This window comes from Aulonocara sp. 'chitande type north' Nkhata Bay, linkage group LG13, assembly GCF_057382095.1.
Source record: "Aulonocara sp. 'chitande type north' Nkhata Bay isolate Kocher_YH1m ecotype deep benthic linkage group LG13, A_spYH_male_GT1.1, whole genome shotgun sequence".
NCBI lineage: Eukaryota > Metazoa > Chordata > Actinopteri > Cichliformes > Cichlidae > Aulonocara > Aulonocara sp. 'chitande type north' Nkhata Bay.
In genome coordinates, this window is record NC_141356.1 from 27,875,365 (window position 1) to 27,899,039 (window position 23,675).

The following is a 23,675-nucleotide window of genomic DNA, read 5'->3' on the forward strand; positions in this document are numbered from 1 at the left end:
AGACTTGCACAATCATTCAGGTTGTCTTTGGAAAGACATATGTGAAGTGGCGGTTGGAGGCTGCAGAGATATGTGTTGTTTTTAAGAATCACTCATGATCAAATTCTAAAGGTGTAGTCAGGTGATGTGTATTAGTCATACTGGAGGAGGAGATGTCAGGTGCTTTGAGGTGGAAGTTTAGTACCATCCAGAATAAACAACCCCAGGACCTGTGAGAAGAAAACAAATTCTAACATGTACACTTTTAAAGAGTATCACTGCAATATCTGTAATAATGCAGGTGTAGACTGCCGGAGGTGTCAAATTCTCCTTTCACTCCTCAGATTGCAGAGCTAAGTTCCACAGGAGTGGTAGGTTGGTTGGTATATAATATTGCTCTATTAACCTCCGGTGTCCGTCAGTGAGTATATAGCGCACTCTAGTGGCCGAATCCAGGTTTTGAAATGTAGCCCCATTTCTCACCGCTGGATGTCACTAGCATGCTGAGACTAAAAGAGGTCAACGGAGACGGGGGAGGAATCATCCTGGTAGATTTGTAGCTGTGATGGAAGAAGTTTGAACTTAAGTTGAAGCACAGTCAAAAAAAAAAAATTAAATGGACCATTTACAAGTCGTGCATAAAAATTATTATCATTAGAATTTACTTGGGGGCGGGACACTCACTAAAATGCTTTCTATAGAATATCTTAATCCATGTTCTAACATCCGGTTAAGGAAATCCCAGAAAGTTGTTTCTGTTCATCTGGACCAAACGTTCTTCCAACTGAAAACTCTACGTCCAGGTGAATGGAATAAACCTTTTGGGACTTCTATAAAATAGTTACTTATCTTTAAATATAATTACATGTTATATTCTTTGGATCATCACCAGTGATGTTTTAATATGTAAGCATTTTACTACAAATGTTGTTACTATATCTTTTGTTGCAGTAGGTCAAAGGATGTCATTTTAACTACAGCTGTAGCTTTGGTATGATACTGCACAATATTTCACTATATTTATATTTATTATAACACTGAATAAAATAGAATATTCAGTTGACAGAAGTATCAGCATTAAATAGATGCTCCTGCAGAATGCTGACTTTCATATTTTTATATATCAGCTATCAATACTTTAAAAAAAACATGTAATGTACTATTTTAATATTGGTTTAGATTAGTAGTGTATATTTGTCCATAGAGTGTGAAAAATGTCACTCCTTCCCTTTTTTCACTCCATTACTTTCCAGATGTCATCAGTGGGTGTTTGACTGTTGATCACATGATCACATGAGTGTCTGTTTATTTTAGCAGGAGAGTTGGTCTGCTATAAGAATGATTTCAGATTTAGAATTTACTCATTCAAGTGTTGTTTTAAAATGTTTACCTCTGTTATATAGTGTAGATGAAGTACAGAGTAAAATTCTTTCTGTAACAGGGTTTGACTAAAATATGTGCTGCTTGCCTGCGGACACAACCTCTCACACTATGGATGCAAATAACAATTGTTGTTATTGTCAGTAGACTAGGATCATCTACCTTTTTTAATAAGTAGGGTTTAATTTGACAGAAAACCAAAAAAAAGTCTATCAAAAGATCTCAGACGTTTAAAGAGGTTTTTTTGTTTTTAGAGAGTGTGACTTGACACACAAAAAAGAGGGTTTTTTAGTCATCATCTTCTTTGTGGATTAATCTCAGAAACAAAAACATGCTACTTCAGATTCTGTTGATTATTTTACTATTTTATTGCAAACTATAGCCTTTACATCTTAACAAAATATTCCTTTATGTAAACATGTAGAAGTGCAGGAAAATAAATAAGTCTTCGTTTTGCTCATGAGTCACATAGATTTTATCACTGAGCAAATACCAGCAGTTCACTTCCTCCTGTGGCTCCTTGTTTGGATACTCCAAAGTACCTCCAGGGTTTCCCACAACAACAAACAAACCTCTCTTTAAGTCCTTATCTGTCCAAACAGCCAGTCTACTGGGTCCTTTCCCTTGCAGTCACGTTCTCTGCTCATCCTGAGGGAAAAATCCTCTGTGCTGCTGTTTAGATTCAGACTGGAAGGTCTGGAAGTCCTTAATGTGCGCGGAGACCCGCGAGGTGCTGAGGCAGAAACTGAGAGCTTCATCTGAGCCTTTGAGAACTGCCGCAGCCTGGGGGTCCTCTGGAGTCTGACAGGGCCGTAGCTTGGGGCCTCAACAGGTCGGGCAAGAGCCTGGATGCTGGTCATGTAGTCCTCTAGAGACTGGGAGCTCTGGGTGGACTGGGAGGATGAAGGGTTGACAGGCAAGTCCTCAAGTGTCTCGGTAATGGTTGGCAAGTGAGGCAGAGACAGCAACAACTGTCTGCGTTTCATGCTGCAGCGGAGAGGAACAATAAAATAATTAGACTCTGGGAAGGGGGTTCTTTTCAAGAAAAAATCAAAAGAAATACAGATTATAGCTGTAATTTCTAATATTTGACAACATATAACTGTGCTGCTAAAACATCTGACATAATCTGTAAACATCTCTAATTACACTCATTACCATTTTTTTAAATTTAAAAACAGGAGCTAAACTGAAAGATGTTTCCCCCTTTCCTTATTCTGTATTGTTTCCTGAAAATAATTACTTCCAAATCATTAACTTAATTTTATAACTCTTTAGTTAATGTTGAATACACTGTTAGGATTTCTCTAAAAATAACTTGTGGGGATAATTCATTTGTAGTCCTGAGGAACAGCTAATAATGAAGAAGTAAAAGAGGAATCATTCTCACCTTTGATACTTGTGTTGTAGGTTTGACATGCAGAGAGAAATAGAAGTGATGTCCAGTCTTTGCAGTTGAGTCTGAGTGGACTGGAGTGTGTATCCAGCCTTTATAGAGGCACGCTGCAGCAGAGTGATTAACCGCTAGCTCCAAAAATAGCTCAGCTGACCTAACTCGCATCTGTGTGAATTTGTGTGCGTGCACTTGAGGGTGTGTTCATGCCTGTTCAGGAAACTCAGGAGTGGTGGGTCAGCGAGGTTCAGTGGTGCAGCTGCACTGAATGTTTATATTTCCAAAACAATGAAGCCCCGTGAGCGCCTCCAGAAATCCACTTTCTGTCTCTTCTTTCCACTCTTTAACATTTATGATTGTTATCATTATGAAAATGAAAACAAGCATAATTATTCTTTCAGTCATTTCCAACCATTATGCCTCCTCCTGATCCCTTGTTATAAAACCAACAGAAAAAAATACACAAACGCACACATTTTCAATGCAAATCAACTCATTAAAAGTTTAAAAAAACAAAACATGAGGATTATGTCTGTAACGGCTCAGACGCCTGTAAAAATTGTTCATCATGTGGTTACTTCAACAATCAGTCTCATGCACACAAGTGAAATGCATGAAAGCAGAGCATACACGAGGATGCATCACATGCAAGCTGCTCAAAAAGTACATAAAATATCTGCCCTCTAATATGAATTGTTTTGTTCTTGTTTAATTAATAATTAATCTGTTTGAGCTCAGTGAAGCCACATGTTTGCATGTAACACCTCCTTAATTAGAAGAATCCATTAAAATTTATTACATTTCAGTGAAAATGATTCAATCTTATTGGAATGTATGTAAATTGAAATGTCAAAACTTGCATACATTTAAAATTCTCTGTGACTTATGAATTCCAGATATATTCAGCCTTTTCCAATGATTTTACTTTTTATTACATAAAAATTATACTTTAAAAATCGATGCTTGTTGGTTTTACTGGTGTCAGCTGAGCAGTTGGGCTTCTGAGAATTAGGAATTATTTCTTATCTGTGTTACTTTGCTGTTGAAACTGCATAATAATTTGATTCATCAGCTTTTCCCCTCAGCAAATCTGTTAAATGATATTTATTGTATTTCTGGGTAATGAATTAGTTATAGTGATGATATAACAAGTTGTTTCAGGCAAGCGGACGTCCTAAAAGTGTGGTGGATGGCTGTTATCACAGTCACAGATGTGTGGTATCTGATTTATCATTGATCTAGCTTTAATACAAAGCACATAAACCTTGACTTGTTGTTGAACCTCTGGATTTATTTTTCACGTTAACACGCCGAAGGCCCTTGATTTCTGCTTTAGTTCTGCCTTTTGTGTTTTGCATTTAGCTGTAAAAGCAAACAGTTTTGTTTTCTACATCCAAAGCACGTACGGCATAGTTTCCAATCTATTCTAATTTTAGAGTTTCACTTTTTTTTCTCAACAAAAACAACAAACTCGCCCCCTGCGTGTACGTGACCCACAGCAGTTATTAAGACTTTGTTCCATTTTGGCCCTCCCAGACGTGATTCATTCTTGTAAAAAGGATTGTGTGACACGCCCTTTTTTCCACAGTTTCTGAGAGATGACAGAGCTCACCCTGCAGCTGTGAGCGAATGTCCCAGCACGTACACCTGATATTAAACCATGGTGGCTGCAGGCCAGCAGGATATCCCCTCTGACAATGACTGCTGATAATTTGTTGTCATACGTGTGTTTGTGTCTGTATGCAGGAGGATGGAGAGTTTGTTCTTGAAGGGCTGCTGAACATCTACTGGGGTCTATGTCGACCAATAAGACTTCAGATGTATGATGACAATGAAAGATTTCGTTTCAGCAGGTATAACGACCTAATTAAGATGCCAGCTTCTAATTTCAGTCCATTTCTAAGCACTTTGAAGCCAAAAGCCAATGATATGTTTCTGAAGAGAATGATTGGCAGTTTCATCAATACTCAGAATAATTAAAACAATTATTCTACTTTTGAGCTAAGCTAAGCTAATCCTCTTTTTACTCTAGCATCATAATTATCTGAAAGATGCTAATCTGCTCATCTAGCCGTCTGCAAAAATGTAAATCCATTGCTTACTTAAGGCTTTCAATCACATCTCACCAGTTCAGAACAAGGTAAATACAATAACTTCACATAAACTGTAAAGATACATTAACCTTGTAAAAGCCTGAACTATGACATTAGGTGCGAGAAAATTCTCATTTTTAAAACTGGAATGTTTATGGAAATGTCTAACATTAAAAAAGTAACTATCAATTTGCAGATTTGACTTGTAATTTCTATTGTATTTGTATCATACTACAGTTTAAAAATTGCTACGTCTGACATTTTTGTGCAACGTATGGCTTAAATATGTATTGTGCAATTTAACTGCACACTGCTAACATCACACTGATAATGTAAAGATAACATAAAAACTCATGTATCAAATATGATACGCTTGGTGTTCGAGGTTTAAAAACTTTTCCCTTCGTTTGTCTTCTACAAAAACGGCAGATTTACCGTGGCGGAGCAGGTGTCAGCAGAGTCTAATAATAACTCGCTTGACCGAGAAACCGGACCAGCAGGTGAGTTTGAAACACGTGCGGCTATTCTCTTTCACACACACACACACAAACGTGCTGGATTAGTTCAGATTACACACCTACTGAAGGAGATTATGGTCCCACAAGTGCTTCATTAAGCACTTTGGTAAGGTAGACTCACATGTTGGGCACATACGATCATGAGATGCCACTGAAATCAGATCACCAGCTCTATAAATAACCAGTTAGACTTGTTAGAAAGGCCTCAAAGCCATCACTAAGCGGTTTTGATAGCATCTGTTTTCTCACAGAAGCACCTTATGACTAAAGGTAAACAACGCAGCATGAATCACCACTGAATCAGTGGTTTAACATTTTGTCATACAGTGGTGATGTGGGCCCCATTATATGACAAAATTAAAAAATATATGGAAGAAAAAATGAATATTCACAACTAATACTATATGATCTACTTTTTACTGTTATAAGTTTTGTTAGATTGTGATTGTAGAGTTGTAGTGTACTGGTGAGAGTCTCAAAAGCTAATTTGGAAAACTCTTGTTAACTTGTAGTGTAACACTGATTTGTCAGAGCTAGCTCTGAGGAGCAAGATTTGTCTGACTTTAACACCATATTAATAGCTGTTTGATTTATGATTGATTATTGGAAAAATCCTGGACATTATTGTATTTATTGAACTATATAAATTGCTTTCAAAAAATTAACTGAACAAGGGTGCTGATAACAAATCAAGAAATCATTTTACTTATTGATGCTAATAATTGTCTCATAATTGGGAAGAAAATACCACAGGGTGAAAACTAGGCTGCTGCTGCTGCTCATGTAAAAAGAATGTGTCAGCAGATGAATAGTTTTTATTGGATATAAATGTATGAAATATGTTCTCCCCTAACCCCAAAATGATTGTTCACATATTTTAATGTTACATTTAATGTCAGTATGAAGCACAGGCTATTGAATCTACACTCACTGTCCACTTTATTATCCCAAAAGGAGGTCTAAGCCAGTATAACCATTACTGGATTAGACCCCCTTTTGCCTTCAGAACGGCTTTAATTCTTTATCCAGAAGGGTGCTAGAGACAATTATGAGATTTTGGTCCATATTGACATGATAGCAACACACAGTTGTTGCAGGTTTATTGGCTGTACATCCACAACTCTCCTGCCTACCACATCCCAAAGGTGCTCTATGGGATTGAGATCTGGTGACTGCAGAGAGTGCAGTGAACTCACTGATATGTTCAAGACACCAGTTTGACACGATTTAGGTTTCGTGACATAGTACGTTATCCTGGTGGAAGCAACTATCACAAGATGGGTACACTGTTGCCATAAAAGGACAGACATGATTATCAACAAAACTCAGGTTTAAATGTCACCTGCTCAGTTGCCACTAAGGGGCCCAAAGCACACCAAAGAAATATCCACCCTGACAATCCACCACCAGCAGCCTGAGGGGTTAATACAGGGCAGGATTGATTCGTACTTTAATGTCATTTACACCAAATTCTCGCTATATTATCTGAATCTTGCAACAAACACTGACTCATCAGACCAGGCAACATTTTTCCAGTCTTCTATTGTCAAATTTTGGTCAGCTTGTGTAAACCGTAGCCTCAGTTTCCCGTTCTTAGCTCACAGGAATGGCACCTGTTGTTGTCCTCTGCTGTTGCTTCGAGATTCAACATGTTCTGCATGCCTTGGTTGTAACAAGTGCTTATTTGAGTTACTATTCCCTTCCTTTCAGTTCAAAGCTGTCTGCCGAATCTCCACTGACCTCTGACATAAACAAGGCATTTTTACCTGCTGCTTACTGGATATTTCTCTTTTATGGAGTGTTCTCTGCAAACCCTAGAGATGGTTCTATGGGGAAATCCCAATAGATCAGTAGTTTCTGCAATACGCAGACCGTCTTCTCGGGCACCAACAACCGTGTCACGTTCAAAGTCACTTAAATGTTGTGGTTGGTTTTGAACTTAATAAGGCTCTCTGGACTATTTCTCTATGCCTAATCAGGAGCTGCTCCTACCTTATTTGGTGATTAGGTATTTGCAGTTGAATCAATGTACCTGTGTTAAAACAGGTGTGTTTTTTCTTTATGCGTCTCCCTCAATGAGGTGGTGACGTGGGTGGTCAGGATGAGGATGACTCTCCTCAGCTACTCAGGACCAGGAGTGATGCTTCCTTCATGCGTGTTCAGAGGAGGTCAAAGACTCACACTGCCAGAGACCTGCAGCGCTTGCGCACACACAGGTTCTCAATCAACGGCCACTTCTACAACCATAAGGTACATAAACAGAACACGCATAACAGTACACCCGTTAATGTTTCTGGTTGTTGACACATCTCCAGGTGCAGAGGGGCAGTGCTTTCCTGTGTGGGTGTGCCTGTGCTTTTGCTGAGTTTTACAATAGCCAGCTGTGATCTCATTTCATTAATGTGCCACAGGGAGGAGAAAAAAAGGGGTTACACTGTGTTCCTGCATCAGTCTCTCAGATACAATACAGTGGGGCAAAAAAGTATTTAGTCAGCCACCTATTGTGCAAGTTCCCCCACCTAAAATGATGACAGAGGTCAGTAATTTGCACCAGAGGTACACTTCAACTGTGAGAGACAGAATGTGAAAAAAAAAATCCATGAATTCACATGGTAGGATTTGTAAAGAATTTATTCGTAAATCAGGGTGGAAAATAAGTATTTGGTCAATAACAAAAATACAACTCAATACTTTGTAACATAACCTTTGTTGGCAATAACAGAGGTCAAACGTTTACTATAGGTCTTTACCAGGTTTGCACACACAGTAGCTGGTATTTTGGCCCATTCCTCCATGCAGATCTTCTCGAGAGCAGTGATGTTTTGGGGCTGTCGCCGAGCAACACGGACTTTCAACTCCCGCCACAGATTTTCTATGGGGTTGAGGTCTGGAGACTGGCTAGGCCACTCCAGGACTTTCAAATGCTTCTTACGGAGCCACTCCTTTGTTGCCCGGGCGGTGTGTTTTGGATCATTGTCATGTTGGAAGACCCAGCCTCGTTTCATCTTCAAAGTTCTCACCGATGGAAGGAGGTTTTGGCTCAAAATCTCACGATACATGGCCCCATTCATTCTGTCCTTAACATGGATCAGTCGTCCTGTCCCCTTGGCAGAAAAACAGCCCCATAGCATGATGTTTCCACCCCCATGCTTCACAGTAGGTATGGTGTTCTTGGGATGCAACTCAGTATTCTTCTTCCTCCAAACACGACGAGTTGAGTTTATACCAAAAAGTTCTACTTTGGTTTCATCTGACCACATGACATTCTCCCAATCCTCTGCTGTATCATCCATGTGCTCTCTGGCAAACTTCAGACGGGCCTGGACATGCACTGGCTTCAGCAGCGGAACACGTCTGGCACTGCGGGATTTGATTCCCTGCCGTTGTAGTGTGTTACTGATGGTGACCTTTGTTACTTTGGTCCCAGCTCTCTGCAGGTCATTCACCAGGTCCCCCCGTGTGGTTCTGGGATCTTTGCTCACCGTTCTCATGATCATTTTGACCCCACGGGATGAGATCTTGCGTGGAGCCCCAGATCGAGGGAGATTATCAGTGGTCTTGTATGTCTTCCATTTTCTGATGATTGCTCCCACAGTTGATTTTTTCACACCAAGCTGCTTGCCTATTGTAGATTCACTCTTCCCAGTCTGGTGCAGGTCTACAATACTTTTCCTGGTGTCCTTCGAAAGCTCTTTGGTCTTGGCCATGGCGGAGTTTGGAGTCTGACTGTTTGAGGCTGTGGACAGGTGTCTTTTATACAGATGATGAGTTCAAACAGGTGCCATTCATACAGGTAACGAGTGGGGGACAGAAAAGCTTCTTACAGAAGACGTTACAGGTCTGTGAGAGCCAGAGATTTTCCTTGTTTGAGGTGACCAAATACTTATTTTCCACCCTAATGTACGAATAAATTCTTTACAAATCCTACCATGTGAATTCATGGATTTTTTTTTCCACATTCTGTCTCTCACAGTTGAAGTGTACCTCTGGTGCAAATTACTGACCTCTGTCATCATTTTAAGTGGGGGAACTTGCACAATCGGTGGCTGACTAAATACTTTTTTGCCCCACTGTAAGTGCATGTTGTTTTTGAACAGAGTCCAGGTACATAGTGAGAGATTTCCTTTCTGTTTTAGACTTCCTGTGGAAAATGTCCAGGGCACTCAAGCCTAGGAATCCATACTGAAGTGTTGATGAAGCAAAGCGCCTCTACTAGTACTCTGTATTCTACATGGGCATTTTCTGTTGTGAATTTTTCCATTATTGTGTTCCAGACATCTGTTTTTACTCCAGCCTATGGTTCAGTCACTAACGTAAGAGTAAACAGCACCATGACAACTGGCCAAGTCCTGAACCTGCTGCTACACAAGTTTAGGGTGAGCAATAAAGATACTGGTCTCACTTCAAGTTGATTAAAATCAAGTATTTACCTTATTAATGTATTCATTTGATAAATTTTATATACTTGAAAATGTGAGTGAAGTAAGCCGTTATTATCATGGGTGATCATTTCGGTAAATCAGTGGTAAACTGGATCTTGCCACTGACAAACGCACAGTGCTAGCCTGGAGACAGCTACAGTTTCATAGGCAGCGTACTCAAGGAAACCAGTCCTTCTAACCTGCTGGCATAACAGCAACATTGTTTTTGAACTAAAAGCTTTCTATGCCTGCCTTAATACTTCTGTCTTCTAAGGTGGAGAATAAAGCTGAGGAGTTTGTTCTTTACATGGTGCATGAGTCGGGTGGTAAGTGAGACCTTTCAATCTGTGTTGTTGTTTTTTGTTTGTTTTTTTTAATTAATTTGTTTATGTTTTTTTTATTTTGTGTGTGTGTGTGTGTGTGTGTGTGTGTGTGTGTGTGTGTGTGTGTGTGTGTGTGACTTTGCTTATGACCTTGCAGAAAGGACACGACTGAGGGTTGGTGAATACCCACTGGTGACACGTGTGCTTTATGGACCCTGTGAGAAAATTTCCAAGATCTTTATCACAGAGGCAGACCTGGGAGAGGAAGTCACATATGATGTGAGGATGGGCTTAGTGCCACTACTCTTCTTTTATCTTGTGCACATGACTTCTTTTTTTTTTTCTTTTCTCTTTTTTCTGTAGACGCACAACAAAACAATGGCTCAATGATAGACAGTTGGGTTATAATTAGCAAGCTGAGAAAAGATTTCCTGTTTAGGGACTGATGTAACAATGGCTAACATGACTAAATCTGTGACAACACTGTAATATAAATAAGGTTGCTGCTCGGTACATTCCCCAAATAGTCTATCATTTGAATCACTCTAAATTAAGAAAGGCAACACTATTTTTCCACAAGTAAACAAAAGTTTTACCTTTATTTAAAATAATAACTTAAAGCCAAATCTCACTTGTCTGATTTCGGTTCATTGTTCATTGACATGTCCTTTTATTATTGTCGTGTCATCTTATAGTTTTTAAAAGATTAGAGTTTTAAACAAAATGCCAAAGTAATATTTATTCCCAATTTTCTCTGGGTAAAACACAGAAGTGACTTTTGACAATTTGTATTAAGACAACTGAAAAACTGTTCAATACGTGTTCAGTTGATTATTTCAAATAAAGTTGAGGGCTTTTTTTTCTTGGAATAAATATTTGTTGATTTAAGTATTTGTAGTTTAAAGTATATTTTATTTTGTTTGTGTTATGTGCTAAGAGTGTGCATTTGGTTTAGCAGTTTGATTATCACTTTCTGCAAAAAAGTGTATGTTATGCTATGTCTGGGAAAATTTAAAATAGCTCCCTGCAGGCAAAACAACAATTTAATAATGAACAGTAAATGTCATATTTATTAATATTTTTTTTTAAACAGAGTATAAATTAGGATTAGAGTCCCAAATAATGGGTAAACAAATATCTATACATCTATATTATGTATACTATATCTATACATCTCAATGAAGTTAAGAAAGAATAAAAAAGAATGGGATGCAGACACCCCAATTACTCCTGCAGGTGTGAACACAAAGTGCACAAGTTACAGGTATTCATCTATTTGGCTATGTATATGGGCCACAATTGCAGCAGATTCCAGTCGCAATATTCACTCTCACACAAAATGCAGACCTTTCCATAAAAGCAAACAATATATCAGTTGCACTGAAAAGCACAAGAATACAATAAATAACAGTAATGAGTGCTTTCTGCCATCTTAGTGCTAAACCAGGGGAAAGGAAAAAAGCTTTGTTTTGTGTAACATTTATTTGTGGATAGTTCTCCCTCAAAATGATACGTTTGAATTTATCTTTTTCCAGGTTGCCCAGTACATAAAGTTTGAGATTCCCGTTTTAGACAGCTTTGTAGAAAAACTGAAAGAGGAAGAGGAACGTGAAATAATCAAACTGACCAAAAAGTAAGTCAAGAGTCTCTCCTCTCATAAATGTTGTAAATCTCGACTGATTTATTTCATGATGTGGAGCCAATATGCATGTTTCCTGTCAGTATTACTGAATCAAAACAAGGCAGTCACTCTTCAGTTAAGGACAGTGTCACGGCTTATTGTTTGCAAGCTTATATAATCTTTCACCTCATATGACTGAGATTTCAGCCTACTAAGCCTGACATTGTATGTACTTTTATGACTCATGTGGCCTTATGAGTCTGTTTACACAGTTCTGTGGTAAACAGACTCTCAGACTTGCTTCTCTTCTGGAGACAAAAGGCACATCATCATAAGAAAAATATTACATTGCAATGTTAAGATCAGGTTTAAGGTTGGGATAACGTTTCCATGAATTACTACAAGTCAGTGATGGAATCGCAACTGTGCCTTTCATGGTTACAGTTAACTTGCATCAAATTGTCTCAACCTGTATTCTTTTTTAGGATTTGTGTTCTAAGTAGCTAAGCTCCACTGACAGTCTGACGAACAAGTCATTCATAACACATTCTTTGTTCAGTCTTTTCATTAAAATAATACCACTCTTCAGTAATAAATAAATATGTATTTGGGTTTAAGTGTGAACATGCAACACAAAGCCTTTATTCGAGTGTTTCTTTTCCCCACCTCTGCAGGTACAGTGCCCTGAAATCTATGATACTGCATCAGCTTGAAGACAGAGCTCACACTGATGACAGAGCATGATTGTTTCTATAAGCGCGTGCTGATGTGTAAGGGGAATGGGCGGGTGCAACACTAATGATTGTTGTTTTAGTATGGGAATAGTTCCAGATACTTTAGTGAATGTAGAGGTAAAGGAGAAAAAGTGAGTCACCACTTTGTATCATCTATTCTGTCAATATTTTTACAACTAAGTGCATCACTGTTTTGATATCTTCTATTAATATATTCACATTTTGTATGAAAATCTTTACTGCACATATGGATATTTATACTGAAGTGTTTTGGTAAGGTTTTCTCTGACTTGGACCTTTTTATCTAATAAATCAGCTTTAGTGTTGTCCTTCAAAAATACTGCTTGATGTCTTATAATAAAGAAACTAAGCTTGGGCTTACACACACAGCCATATTTATTATTTCCTGTGTTTCCACAGACTGAACACACATTAGCATTGTTCTTCTAAGCAGCCCTCTTTGCCAGCTACTTCCCATGAGAGGGGGGGGGGGGGGGGGGGGTGTGTGTGTGTGTGTGTGTGTGTGTGTGTGTGTGTGTGTGTGTGTGTGTGTGTGTGTGTGTGTGTGTGTGTGTGTGTGTGTGTGTGTGTGTGTGTGTGAACCCTGACCCTTTCAGCATTACACAATAGAGGTATCCTGAGAGAGTATGGCTGTTCCTTTTTCCCACAGATTTACAAACGGCAAGACTTTTGTAATATTTTGTGGCTCAACCTTGACTTTAAACACTGACCTACAATCACTCACTATTATTGTTTTATCAGATCATAACAGTAATTCAATAATGCTCCCTACTCCCAACCATTAATCTCGCATATATTCACAGAGCTCATGGTCTTACTAAAGCAAATTTAGTTTGAAAAATTGGGCAAGAGGAAGATTGGTCACATTTATCCACTACTTAAGGGAATATTGCTAAAGGTTAACTGTGTCCAGCTAAGGAAAGCTGTATCTTATGAACTTCTAAAACCCTGCAGAAATGGAAAAACTCCAAGTATAGTCATGTTTGCTGAAGTAATTTCTTTTGAGCCTTTGAATACTGGTTTAATTTTCAGTATGAAAAACATATGCTCGTGCAAAATTCCTGATAAGCATCAGAGTCTGCCTTTCCTGCAAATGGATAAGATATTCTGTTAGATTGCTATATATTAAACTAAATATCTATGCATGGAAGTTAGTAGAAACTATAAGCAGACATTGGATTTACATAGCTGAAAATTTCTGGTTTCTGATTGTGTTCAATAAAAGCAAGTTTTATTGATCATTGCAACTGAACTTGTTGCATGCATGTAAATGTTCCATTTGGGGGGGATAACAATTCTGAAAAGTAATTTCAAAAACATCAGCTATTGTCTGAAGATGGTTAAGCTTTTAAAGATATATCGTTTGCATCTATAAACAATGACTGATTCACAAAACAGGAGGTCTTGAACCACATCCGTGATCCAAATAAAACTGCTTCATAGGAAGCTGTGAAAACCTGGCCTTTGCACCCTAGCTGATAGGTTTGAGAGACTGGCAACTGATTAGCAGTACACCAAAAATAAAAACAATTGTAATGATTTGCATTCACCAAAGAGCTACTGTGTGGACCTTGACTGTTTTATCAATTGGTGTTCCTGTTGTTGTAAATTTACTTACAATCTCATCTCTGAACCCAAAAACAAAACGTTTTATCATATTTTAATATCATCCTAAAATTAAAGGGAGAAAATCAGTATTAAATACAATGTTAATTGTGCTGTACTGCACATAAATTAAAATGCCATTTAGAAAGACTTATTGTAATTCGCTGTTTTCATGTGTGTGTAAATAACACAAACAGGCCATTTGTTAAAGCATTTTTTTTACTGTAATAGCACCCTCTAGTGGCCATTGAAATACTGATGCACAAAAACTATTTCTGTAGGCACAACCTAAACAGAACCATCTGTGTGGAAAAATTACACTGGTGCAGAAATGACAAAACTGCAAGACCCAGACCAATGATACCATCTTTCATCTTGTCTATGGATTAAATTAACTGGGAAACTGTGGCACACTACACACTCACTGGCTCACAATTTGACTGGCAAGTCGATAGGCAATGTAAACAGGCTTAGTGAGCTCTAATCAGAACCATAATTTACAAAATGAGCTGTTATTCCATTTAGTATAATACAAATAATCTGAAAAAAGTTTACTGAGATCACAGTTTCAAGTGGGGGGCTGAAAATTCTAAAGTACATCAGTTACTTCAGTAAAAAATTTCCCACGTGTGAGAATAATAAAAGTTTACCTTATCTTATCTTACAATGTGCAAAGTTGGCAGTGACAGTTAGCGAGACCTAACCTCTCTAAGGGGGTTCGATCCGACTCAAAGGGGACAGAATCATGCCAGGAAAATTATGAATTATTTTTCTAGGAGTGCAAAAAAAAAAAAAGAAGAAGAGGAACAAACAAATGTGGTCACTGGCATTTCTGGCGTAATAAACACCTGGATTTTATAGGACTGTTGGTACTGTTAGGGGTGTGAGATTATTTATAAAAATAATGGTGATGAACGGTTGAAGGGGTCCCCTGTGAATTTTTGCTTAGAGTCCATCCCAACAGCAGCCTGCTGGCCAGTTAAAAGAATGGAGTTTTAAGGCACTTCCAACTTTTCAAATTAGGAACTGGTAGCTAAATCTATCAAGGGGCCACTGGAGAAACTGGGACTTTTGGCACTTCAGCACTGGTTTCATTTTGCATTAGTTGCAGCTTGGTTGGGAGATGCTCTTAGAAAAACATTAGCATTTAACAAACAGGGCTTTAAAAGGGCTTTAAAAGTTTTAAAAAATCACCAAATTGCTGTTGGGGCAGATGTGTCTGTAAATCATTTCAAAACTATATTTCTCATTTTTCTTGCCTTTTATGGTCCTTTCCCCAGTTTGATGTCAGAGAAATCATGTCAAGTGTCTGTGGTCACTGCTTATATAAACAAGTTAGTACAAAGTGAAATGATACTTCCTGATGATGTGTTTATGGTCCGTTAATTGTTTCATTTTGTGTATTGCGTTTTCCTACGGACAGGTACCGCAAACATGCTGCAGCGCAGTCTTCCAACTGCACGTTCCTAGACGTGGATGACGTTGTGCGTTGGTCAAACGGTGATTGGTTGAGAGGTGGGCCGAAACAGGGAAGGAAAGGACAGGTAACTTCCACCAGTAGCAAGAGAAGAGCTAAAAAATAATAATGAATACAGCAAGAGAGGCACAGACAGCGGCTGTAGTGGGCGCTTTTCATTTCCTTTAACACTCTGTTTCACTTCAGCTCTTTGTATTACGTAACTTCAGTCTTGTCCACGGCTGGCTGAGTAGCCCACTCACCTGTAGCCTGCCGCCTATTTTCGACACTGCCTCCATCGACAACAGACCCTCTCTGCAGGTAGACGTGCCGTCCACGGACTGCCAACGCGTTACCGCTACTATATAATGTACACCGATATATAAGTCACACCCCACTGTATGCTCGAGTCACACTGTATCTTATTTCATACACGCCCCGAGGTGAAGTTGAGATAAAGCTGTGAGAGCGACAGTCCTACAGTTCGATGCGAACCAAGGATGGCGACGAGTGCGGACCCAAAGATAGTTATAATAGGATGTGGAGTATCGGGTATAGCAGCGGCTCACCGGCTTGTCAAAGCTGGATATGGTCATGTGCGGATACTTGAGGCGACTGGAAGAAGCGGGGGACGAATAAAAACAGCAACTCTGGGTAAGTTTATATGTAGTTTCTGTTTTAGTCAGTTTCGTCTTTACACTGTCAGAAAATCAGAAACCAACTAACTGTACACAAAGACTTGTTTTTCTTTGACAGGTAGCACTATTACAGAGATTGGTGCGGCTTACATCCATGGCCCATCTGAGGAGAACCCATTGTTTTGTCTGTCTCGTGACTATGACCTCCTGCCTCCAGAAGCCCTCACTCCAAAGAACCAGGCCGTAGACGTGGATGAAGATCCTCCCTTGGTCCCCAACTGGTTCAGCAGTTCAGGTGACCAGACATAGTAACACAAGTGTACTTCAGCACATCGCATCATCGTGTATATTAATAGCGTGCTTGGTAAGCTGTGATTGTTATTACAACTTTAAATTCTGTCCCAAAGGTCAGAGGCTGAGTGCAGAAAGCATGGAACCAGCTGAGGAGCTGTTTCGTGAGATTTTAGATAACACTTCACAATTTCAAAATCGCAAAAACACATCCTGGGAGAGTGTAGGACATTTCATGCGAACAAAGGTACATTGTTTTGAATTATGCTTGTTGCTGATGATATAAAAAGCTGTAAAGAAAAAAATCTGTTTTGTTGAAATTTGGCATTTTGTGCAGGCGCAGAACCAAGCAGCGGGAAGGTGGAAAGATGAGGATGAAACCACTAGGCAGCTGCTTCTCTCTGCCTTCAGTACTATGCTGAAGTTTGAGTGCTGTGGAAGTGCGACTCATAGCATGGATGACATAGACCTGGCAGGCTTTTCTATGTATAAGAGCCTACGTGGCGTGGACTGCACGCTTCCAAGGTTTGTGCATCATTGTATGCATAAAGGGTGTTAACATAAATGCCATTCATTTACTTGTCATTTGCTCACCTGTAGCAATTTAAGTTTATGCCTTCACCACCAAGTGCTGTCAAAGAGTAAAGCTGCATTGATTAATACTGAGTTATTAAAGTGGCAGTGATTTAGATCCTTAGTCCTTTAGATTGTTTCTTTTATTTACTCCTCTGATCAGCCTGTGTGAGAACCTTCTGTGGTTTTTATTATAGCGATTAGCTAATTATTATTTATTCATTTATTGTCTAGTTTTACAAGAACAAAGCTAATTTATCCACAATAAAGACTAAGACAATGAAATACAGGCACCTTGATGTCTGTAAGTACGCACTAAATAAATAGAAAATGCTCTTGACTGCTCCAGTTTCACCCAGTTAATCTTTATAATTTGTTATTTATTCACTACAGATTATATTTAAAGTAGCCAGACAGGATCCATGGACATGTGCTTGAGCTAACTCTTAGACATATTTGGCACTCTGCCATATTAAAGGTCATGGGCCTGATTTCCATTCGCTGCACCTTAATTCATTTAGAGAATCACTAACCACGACTAAGTCTTGAAAGACTATGAAAAAACCAGGAGCACATGCTGAAACAACTTTAAGCTAGCACGGGGCTGTTACAGAAACACAAAGCAGGAGATGAAGCATAGCTGAATATGTTTCTAAACCAACTTCATTCTAAGCCAAAGACTAGAAAATATGATGAAGCATATCTTCCCTTTGGCTTCACCTGCACAAGGCATTTTTTGAAAAATGTATTGATAGCAATGTTGAATATTATTACACAGGAAAAAAAAACAACTACATGTAAAATAATTACACCGTGACGCCTCTGCCTTGTAAATGGAGTGACAGTAACTGTGTGTGTATGTAAGCCTGTAAAAACTGAAGATAGTCAGATTAACAGTAACAGTATTTCGTCTCTATCCGCCATTCTGTAAATCAGCTCATGTAAACAATAACGTGGCGCACAGCGTGACGTGAAAAAAAGGCACATACCTTTGAGGTTGCGTGGCGACGTAAAGGCAAAAAAAGAGTTTTAAAAAATCTCAGTTTTCGGTGATTGGAAACGCCGTTTACGTGTGGACGAAACAGCTGCGTTTTCAAAAATACCCGTGTAGGTGTGGACGCAGTGTAAAAGAGTTAGTAGTTTATTTTATTACTACCTGTCATTTTTAATTGTTTACTAAATGTTTGAGGTGTAAAATAAACCGCAATGGAGCAAAATAAGGGTGTGTGTGGTTGGAGGATGTCTTTGTGTGTGTGTGTGTGTGCGTGCGTGCGTACGTATGCGCGCGAACATTTTTCTTGTAAAACAAAGGGGGGCCTAGCAAAAAATGTTTGGGAACCACTGCTCTAATCTAATGAACCTCAATAGTAAGCGGTGAGTCAAGTTTTGCACACTTCATGGACACTCATCATCACTTTGTCATTGTCAACAGCTATGATTATCACATCAAATATAAAATACAAATGTACTACAGATGCTGCATTGTGGTCATCTTAATGTATCTTATCTTGCAGAGGATTTGAGCGCCTAATCGAGAACTTGATGTCTGAACTCCCCTCTGATTTGGTGACCTACAATTGCCCTGTGAGCTGTGTCCACTGGAGCAACACAGAGTGTGGCTCAAGTCCTGTGACGGTTGAGTGTGAGAATGGCGAGAGGATTTCTGCTGATCACGTTATTGTCACTGTGCCTTTAGGTAAACTTCTTTTCATATACTTCATCCTGTTTTTCGTATCTCTGCATGAAATTGATTAATTGTAAATTCCGTGCTACGACCAATGTCAGAGCTTAATCTTAATGGCGGGGTTTTGGTAGTGTCACTTTAACAATGGAATACAGACCAAGTTAGATTTAACCCTCTGCTGCAGTTTATGCAATTTTTAATACGTTTTCTTTTTGTCAGGATATCTGAAGAAGCACCACTCCTCTCTGTTCTACCCTCCTCTCCCGGCCCACAAGCTGAAGTCGATCGAGACACTAGGATTTGGAACATGTGACAAAATATTTGTGGAGTTTGAATCGCCGTGGTGGGATGCTGATTGTGAAATCATCTACCTCGTGTGGGAAGACGAGGTTTGTAATACAGCAGCCAGAATAGTTTCATAAGTATGTACCGAACCTGTCTTAATAACAGGTTGACAGATATTTTTAAACTTTGTTGCACAATTTTAAAGATATGAACCTGTTTCTTTGTTTTTATGTATATGATGCAATAAAATATCTCAGAAATGTTGCCTAGTAAGGGTAAAACAATAGAGACATTGTGTGAACTTGTGTTTTAGAGCCAGAGATCAGAGAGGACATAAACCCTTTTGTGTTTTCAGGAGACTGTGTCAGACCAAGTGTCAGATGTGAGTGAATCCTGGATAAGGAAGTTGGTGACATTCACTGTGCATAAACCTTCTGAAACGTAAGTGACATGTTAATCTGAGAGACCATTAATGATTTTTCCCTCCTATAAAGTTTCCTTTGCAATTCAAACCAGCATTCTGACTTCTCTTGTTGATTAACACAAACTCTCAGGGGTAGCCATGTTCTCTGTGGTTGGATTTGTGGCCATGAGGCAGAGTATATGGAGACACTTCCTGAGGAAGAAGTGAGAGAGTCAATCACAAACCTCGTCCGTACATTCACAGGTAAGTTTTATATCTGATCTAAACCTTATAGCTCTTTCCTCTATAGCATAATTAAAGATAAAAAATAAATATCAAAGAGACTAATGATTAAAATTAAAGGTTGTTATACCTAAGAAAACTTCTCTGTATGCACAAGCATCACAACAGTTCAATTTTTCGTTAGAAATCTATAAAACATCTCATTGTTATAGGAATAAAACAAGTTCAGGTAATAAAGAGTATATATGCAGATATAATGGCATTAAATCGAGCAGCAAACGTGTATGACTATTACCTAAATATCTTTATGTCTTACAGCAATAAGACTGAGTTTGTGGTTGAACCTGCTAATATGATGTTGGCACAAATTGTATTTATATTTTAAAAATCTGATAGTCATCACACTCTTACTTATATATAACATATTAGTATTGGGAAAATAGTTCAGTATAGATTTATGAAACCAGGTCAGATTGCAGAGTTTATCCTCTGATGTTGACATGCCCAAAACAGGCCACTGTGCAGATGACAATTGATTGTAGAAAACTATGCAGCTATTTTCCTCGACTGAAACCTTCTAGTGCAGAAATGTACATGTTAGACCGAGTATTGAATAGGTATTGAATGGGCACCATTAAGGTAGAAGCTACCTGGTTTGTGCCCAAGAAAACACACAAATCGCCTGGACACTACGTCAGGAAGGGCACCCATAATAATCTGTCAACTCAAATATACAGAGCTGCCTAATGTGGTAACATGTTTTGGAAAGGGGAGCATCTAAAAGTAGCTTGAGTAGCAAGAAATATTCTTCTCAGATAATTGATCCATAATTGATCCAGCTGCTGCTTTTTAATAAACCAGAATGGGGTGTCACAACCCAGCTCAAAGGACGTGACAAGCAAGTGGGAGACCACACACAGGCTTTTAAAGGCTGTAAGATATTTTTAATGAAATAAGGTAAAGAAACTTAAACACAAGTTAAATAATACAACAGCCATAACTGAAGAACAAAATGAACATAATGAGTGACAGACAAAGAGAGACAGCCATGGTTCAGTCAAGGTGTCTTTATACACTGGGACTGGCCTGCTCAGGTGTGCTGCATCTATAACTGGGTCAGCTCTACCTACCTGCAAGAAACAGGCAACAAGAAAACAAGAACACAAGGCCACCCCACTGGCTGTCACAGGGGGCATATTGGAGGGGCAGGCTGTATAAGGCACTGCCTGCTGAAATGAGCTAGCAAATAGTTACTGATATACAGTATTCAAGTCCTAAAAAGCTGTCATACATAGAGGGAAGGCTTTAATATGTAGTAAAAGTAATTTATTTATATCTGTTTTTTTTATATATTTTCTGAAGTTGTTGAGCCTTGGTTATTTCATATTTGTGTGTAGGAAACGATACCATCACACCAAAGAGAATCCTGTGTTCCCGGTGGTTCACTGATCCCTGGACATACGGTTCCTACTGTCACCCAGCCATAGGCTGTACAGCCAAGGACCTGAAGAACATGATGGAACCTCTGCCTTCACAGGAAACTCTGTCACAGGTACAGAACGTCTTGAGCCACCGCTAATATTTTTCTTCCAAGGAGCCAGACTTTCATGTCATTTTTCTAAAGTGGTCTTGAGTAAGAGTTCTCCAGGCTTTTTTGAATGTCTTTAAAAATGTTCAGTCCAGTCCTTGTACCTGACCATTTTCAGAGGAGTGTTTTGTCCGTTAAAATCCATTTTAAAAAGTATCCTTTAGCGCTTTGTTACTAGCAGCCTGTTGGAAAAAATGCATCATTTGTTCACATTTGTTTATTCAATCTATAAAAACTGCCAGTGATAACACAGTTCAATTCAATTCAATTTTATTTATATAGCGCCAAATCACAACACAGTTTGATAAGAATTGCTAGTAGAAAACGTGACATATCTTGGCATGGTGTGCAGCAGATGAACTATTAGTAAATCAAGTGAGTCATATTGCCCAGGGAAGTACTGACTTCTGTTACTTTATAGTTAGACAGAAAGTGACATAATATAACCTTGAAAAATGTTTCTCACTTTTACTGCTTGTGTGTTTCAGCCCCTGCAGGTGTTGTTTGCTGGAGAGGCGACCCATCCTTGCTTTTACTCCACCGTCCATGGAGCAATTATTACTGGGTGGAGAGAAGCGGATAGACTCATCACTCACTACTGGGCTTCTGTTAGCCCATGAATTCCCTGTAATATAAGAAATTTAAAGATAAAGACTTTTCTTTTAGCTTTTTTTTTTTAAACTAAAAAACAATCAGATAAGTCTTTTATCTTTTCTGACTGCTCTTTAGTCAGATAAGATAAAAGACAAATCTTATCTGTGTCTTATCTGGTGACACTGAGTAATCATAGTGGTTGTCTTTTGGCACTAAAAACCACAGTGCTGAATATGGGAAAAAAGAGGGCTTGTGGCATAGTTATGTTGTAATCTGGAGTTCCACTCCTTATCTAGGTTTAAAGGTTGACGCATTACATTATACATTAGTCATTGCTAACATGTTGCCAAGGGAACTTTTACTGGTGGAGTTGTTGGTAATATTAATGCAAGTAAAATTATGTTTTTGTTGTGATTTTAAAAATAAGAATATGCATAAACTGAATCAATGCCAACAATTTTAATAAAAAATATCAAAGAATAAGAGCACTGAACAATTTTAGTGTATTATGAACAAATAAGACACAGTTATGCATGGTCAACCATGGCATACCATAAAAACGACAGGTAGATCACACGTGACTTAATCGCTACAGGCAAGCAGTAGTTGGGCAGGTGCTTGGATAAAATTTGCTAAGCAAAGCAGGTACAATAGAACAAATACAAATGGCAGGCAAAGTAGCAGGAAGTTATTGAAAAGTGGGTCAGTGTGGCGTGGGGTTAGTGATACAACCCTTAGTGAGTGTGACTGAGGAAGGAATTGATTAAAAATGGGAAAACTTGCAGGTATGGATGAAGTAAGCTAGATAAAAAGTACACCAAATAATAGCTTTATTTTCCATAGAGGAAATATCCATACATAAATGCATTCCCTGGACATTGCAACTATTTTGCAATGATTAATAAGCACAAATCAAAGTCCAAATCATCTGTTTTAAACCACAATCAGGACACATGCTATGTAGTTGCTTGTGTGTTTTTTGTCTTTCTATAGAATAAAAAGACCACAAATATAATGTGTGATTCAGATGCAGAATAGTTCATTTCCTCAATAGGGAGAACACCAAATCATTGAAACATTACATTAAACACAAAATAATGATATATTTGCATTTTCTAAAGGACCGCGGTCGTCCTAATATTTCGAATTATGTAATGATTTTGTTTCAGTTTATGCAAACATAATTTATTAGATTCCCTATAATAAAACTTAAGTAAATGACAGGAGATGCACTTTGCTTTACTTGTCACAAGTGGACAAAAGGGCTCTATCCAGGTTTGTGATTGTGTTTTTAATTAATAAATAAAATCAAACATGGACACATTGTAGTGTATTTACTGTGTTTATTTATGCAAGTAAATTAATGTCTACTTTTTTCTCCCCCTGTGTTCACCTTATGAGGTCACCAAATACTCTTGTCTTTATTGGTTTATGCATAAAGAGCAGGAACTTTCTCACTTGCACCTCCACAAAGGTGTTTTTCTTTTCTGTACTAGAAGCACCAAGGTTAATCATAAACCAGGATTACCAGGATCCAGGTGCATTCTAGGGCACCCAGGCGTTTCAGGCTTTCTGTCATCTGAAATGAAAATGTTAGTATGTTATATAGATCAAAATACCAGCTAACTGTAAGAACCTTGATGTCAGTCCTCTGTTTGAAAATACATTGTCTGCTCTCTAATACTCTGAAGTTTAATACTGAAAAACTGCAGTAAGGATACAACTTTAATTATTAACTGACAAGTGAAGTCTTTGTGTTTTGGAAATACAAATACATTTCCTCAAAGTCACCAAATAAAATATTCAATGTGTAATGAAGTGTATTTTATTTA

General features: G+C 38.5%; 3 protein-coding genes across 3 annotated transcripts in view; 2 read left to right on the top strand and 1 right to left on the bottom strand.

Moving 5' to 3' along the window:
- Positions 1-12,800, top strand: part of rassf4a (Ras association domain family member 4a) — a 28,486-nt gene extending 15,686 nt beyond the window's left edge. The window contains exons 4-11 of the mRNA XM_086259648.1: positions 4,499-4,605; positions 5,275-5,345; positions 7,444-7,613; positions 9,638-9,739; positions 10,059-10,110; positions 10,265-10,386; positions 11,643-11,740; positions 12,403-12,800. Of these exons, the coding sequence (XP_086115774.1) occupies positions 4,499-4,605; positions 5,275-5,345; positions 7,444-7,613; positions 9,638-9,739; positions 10,059-10,110; positions 10,265-10,386; positions 11,643-11,740; positions 12,403-12,472 (792 nt within the window). The 3' untranslated portion in view covers positions 12,473-12,800. The remainder of the gene's footprint in view (positions 1-4,498; positions 4,606-5,274; positions 5,346-7,443; positions 7,614-9,637; positions 9,740-10,058; positions 10,111-10,264; positions 10,387-11,642; positions 11,741-12,402) is intronic.
- On the bottom strand, positions 1,704-2,905 carry LOC147316274 (protein DEPP-like). The gene is made up of 2 exons (XM_086259649.1): positions 2,750-2,905; positions 1,704-2,346 (listed from the first exon to the last, which is right to left on the bottom strand). Exons 1-2 carry the CDS (start codon positions 2,776-2,778, stop codon positions 1,938-1,940), a joined length of 438 nt encoding a protein of 145 aa, XP_086115775.1. The 5' UTR covers positions 2,779-2,905; the 3' UTR covers positions 1,704-1,937.
- Positions 12,801-15,602: 2,802 nt separating the features above from the next.
- Positions 15,603-23,178, top strand: LOC147316275 (peroxisomal N(1)-acetyl-spermine/spermidine oxidase-like). Its single transcript, XM_086259650.1, has 11 exons — positions 15,603-15,865; positions 15,988-16,198; positions 16,301-16,477; positions 16,590-16,720; positions 16,811-16,998; positions 18,561-18,742; positions 18,950-19,119; positions 19,371-19,456; positions 19,570-19,682; positions 21,059-21,213; positions 21,738-23,178. Exons 2-11 carry the CDS (start codon positions 16,045-16,047, stop codon positions 21,867-21,869), a joined length of 1,488 nt encoding a protein of 495 aa, XP_086115776.1. The 5' UTR covers positions 15,603-15,865; positions 15,988-16,044; the 3' UTR covers positions 21,870-23,178.
- The last annotated feature ends 497 nt before the right edge of the window (positions 23,179-23,675 follow it).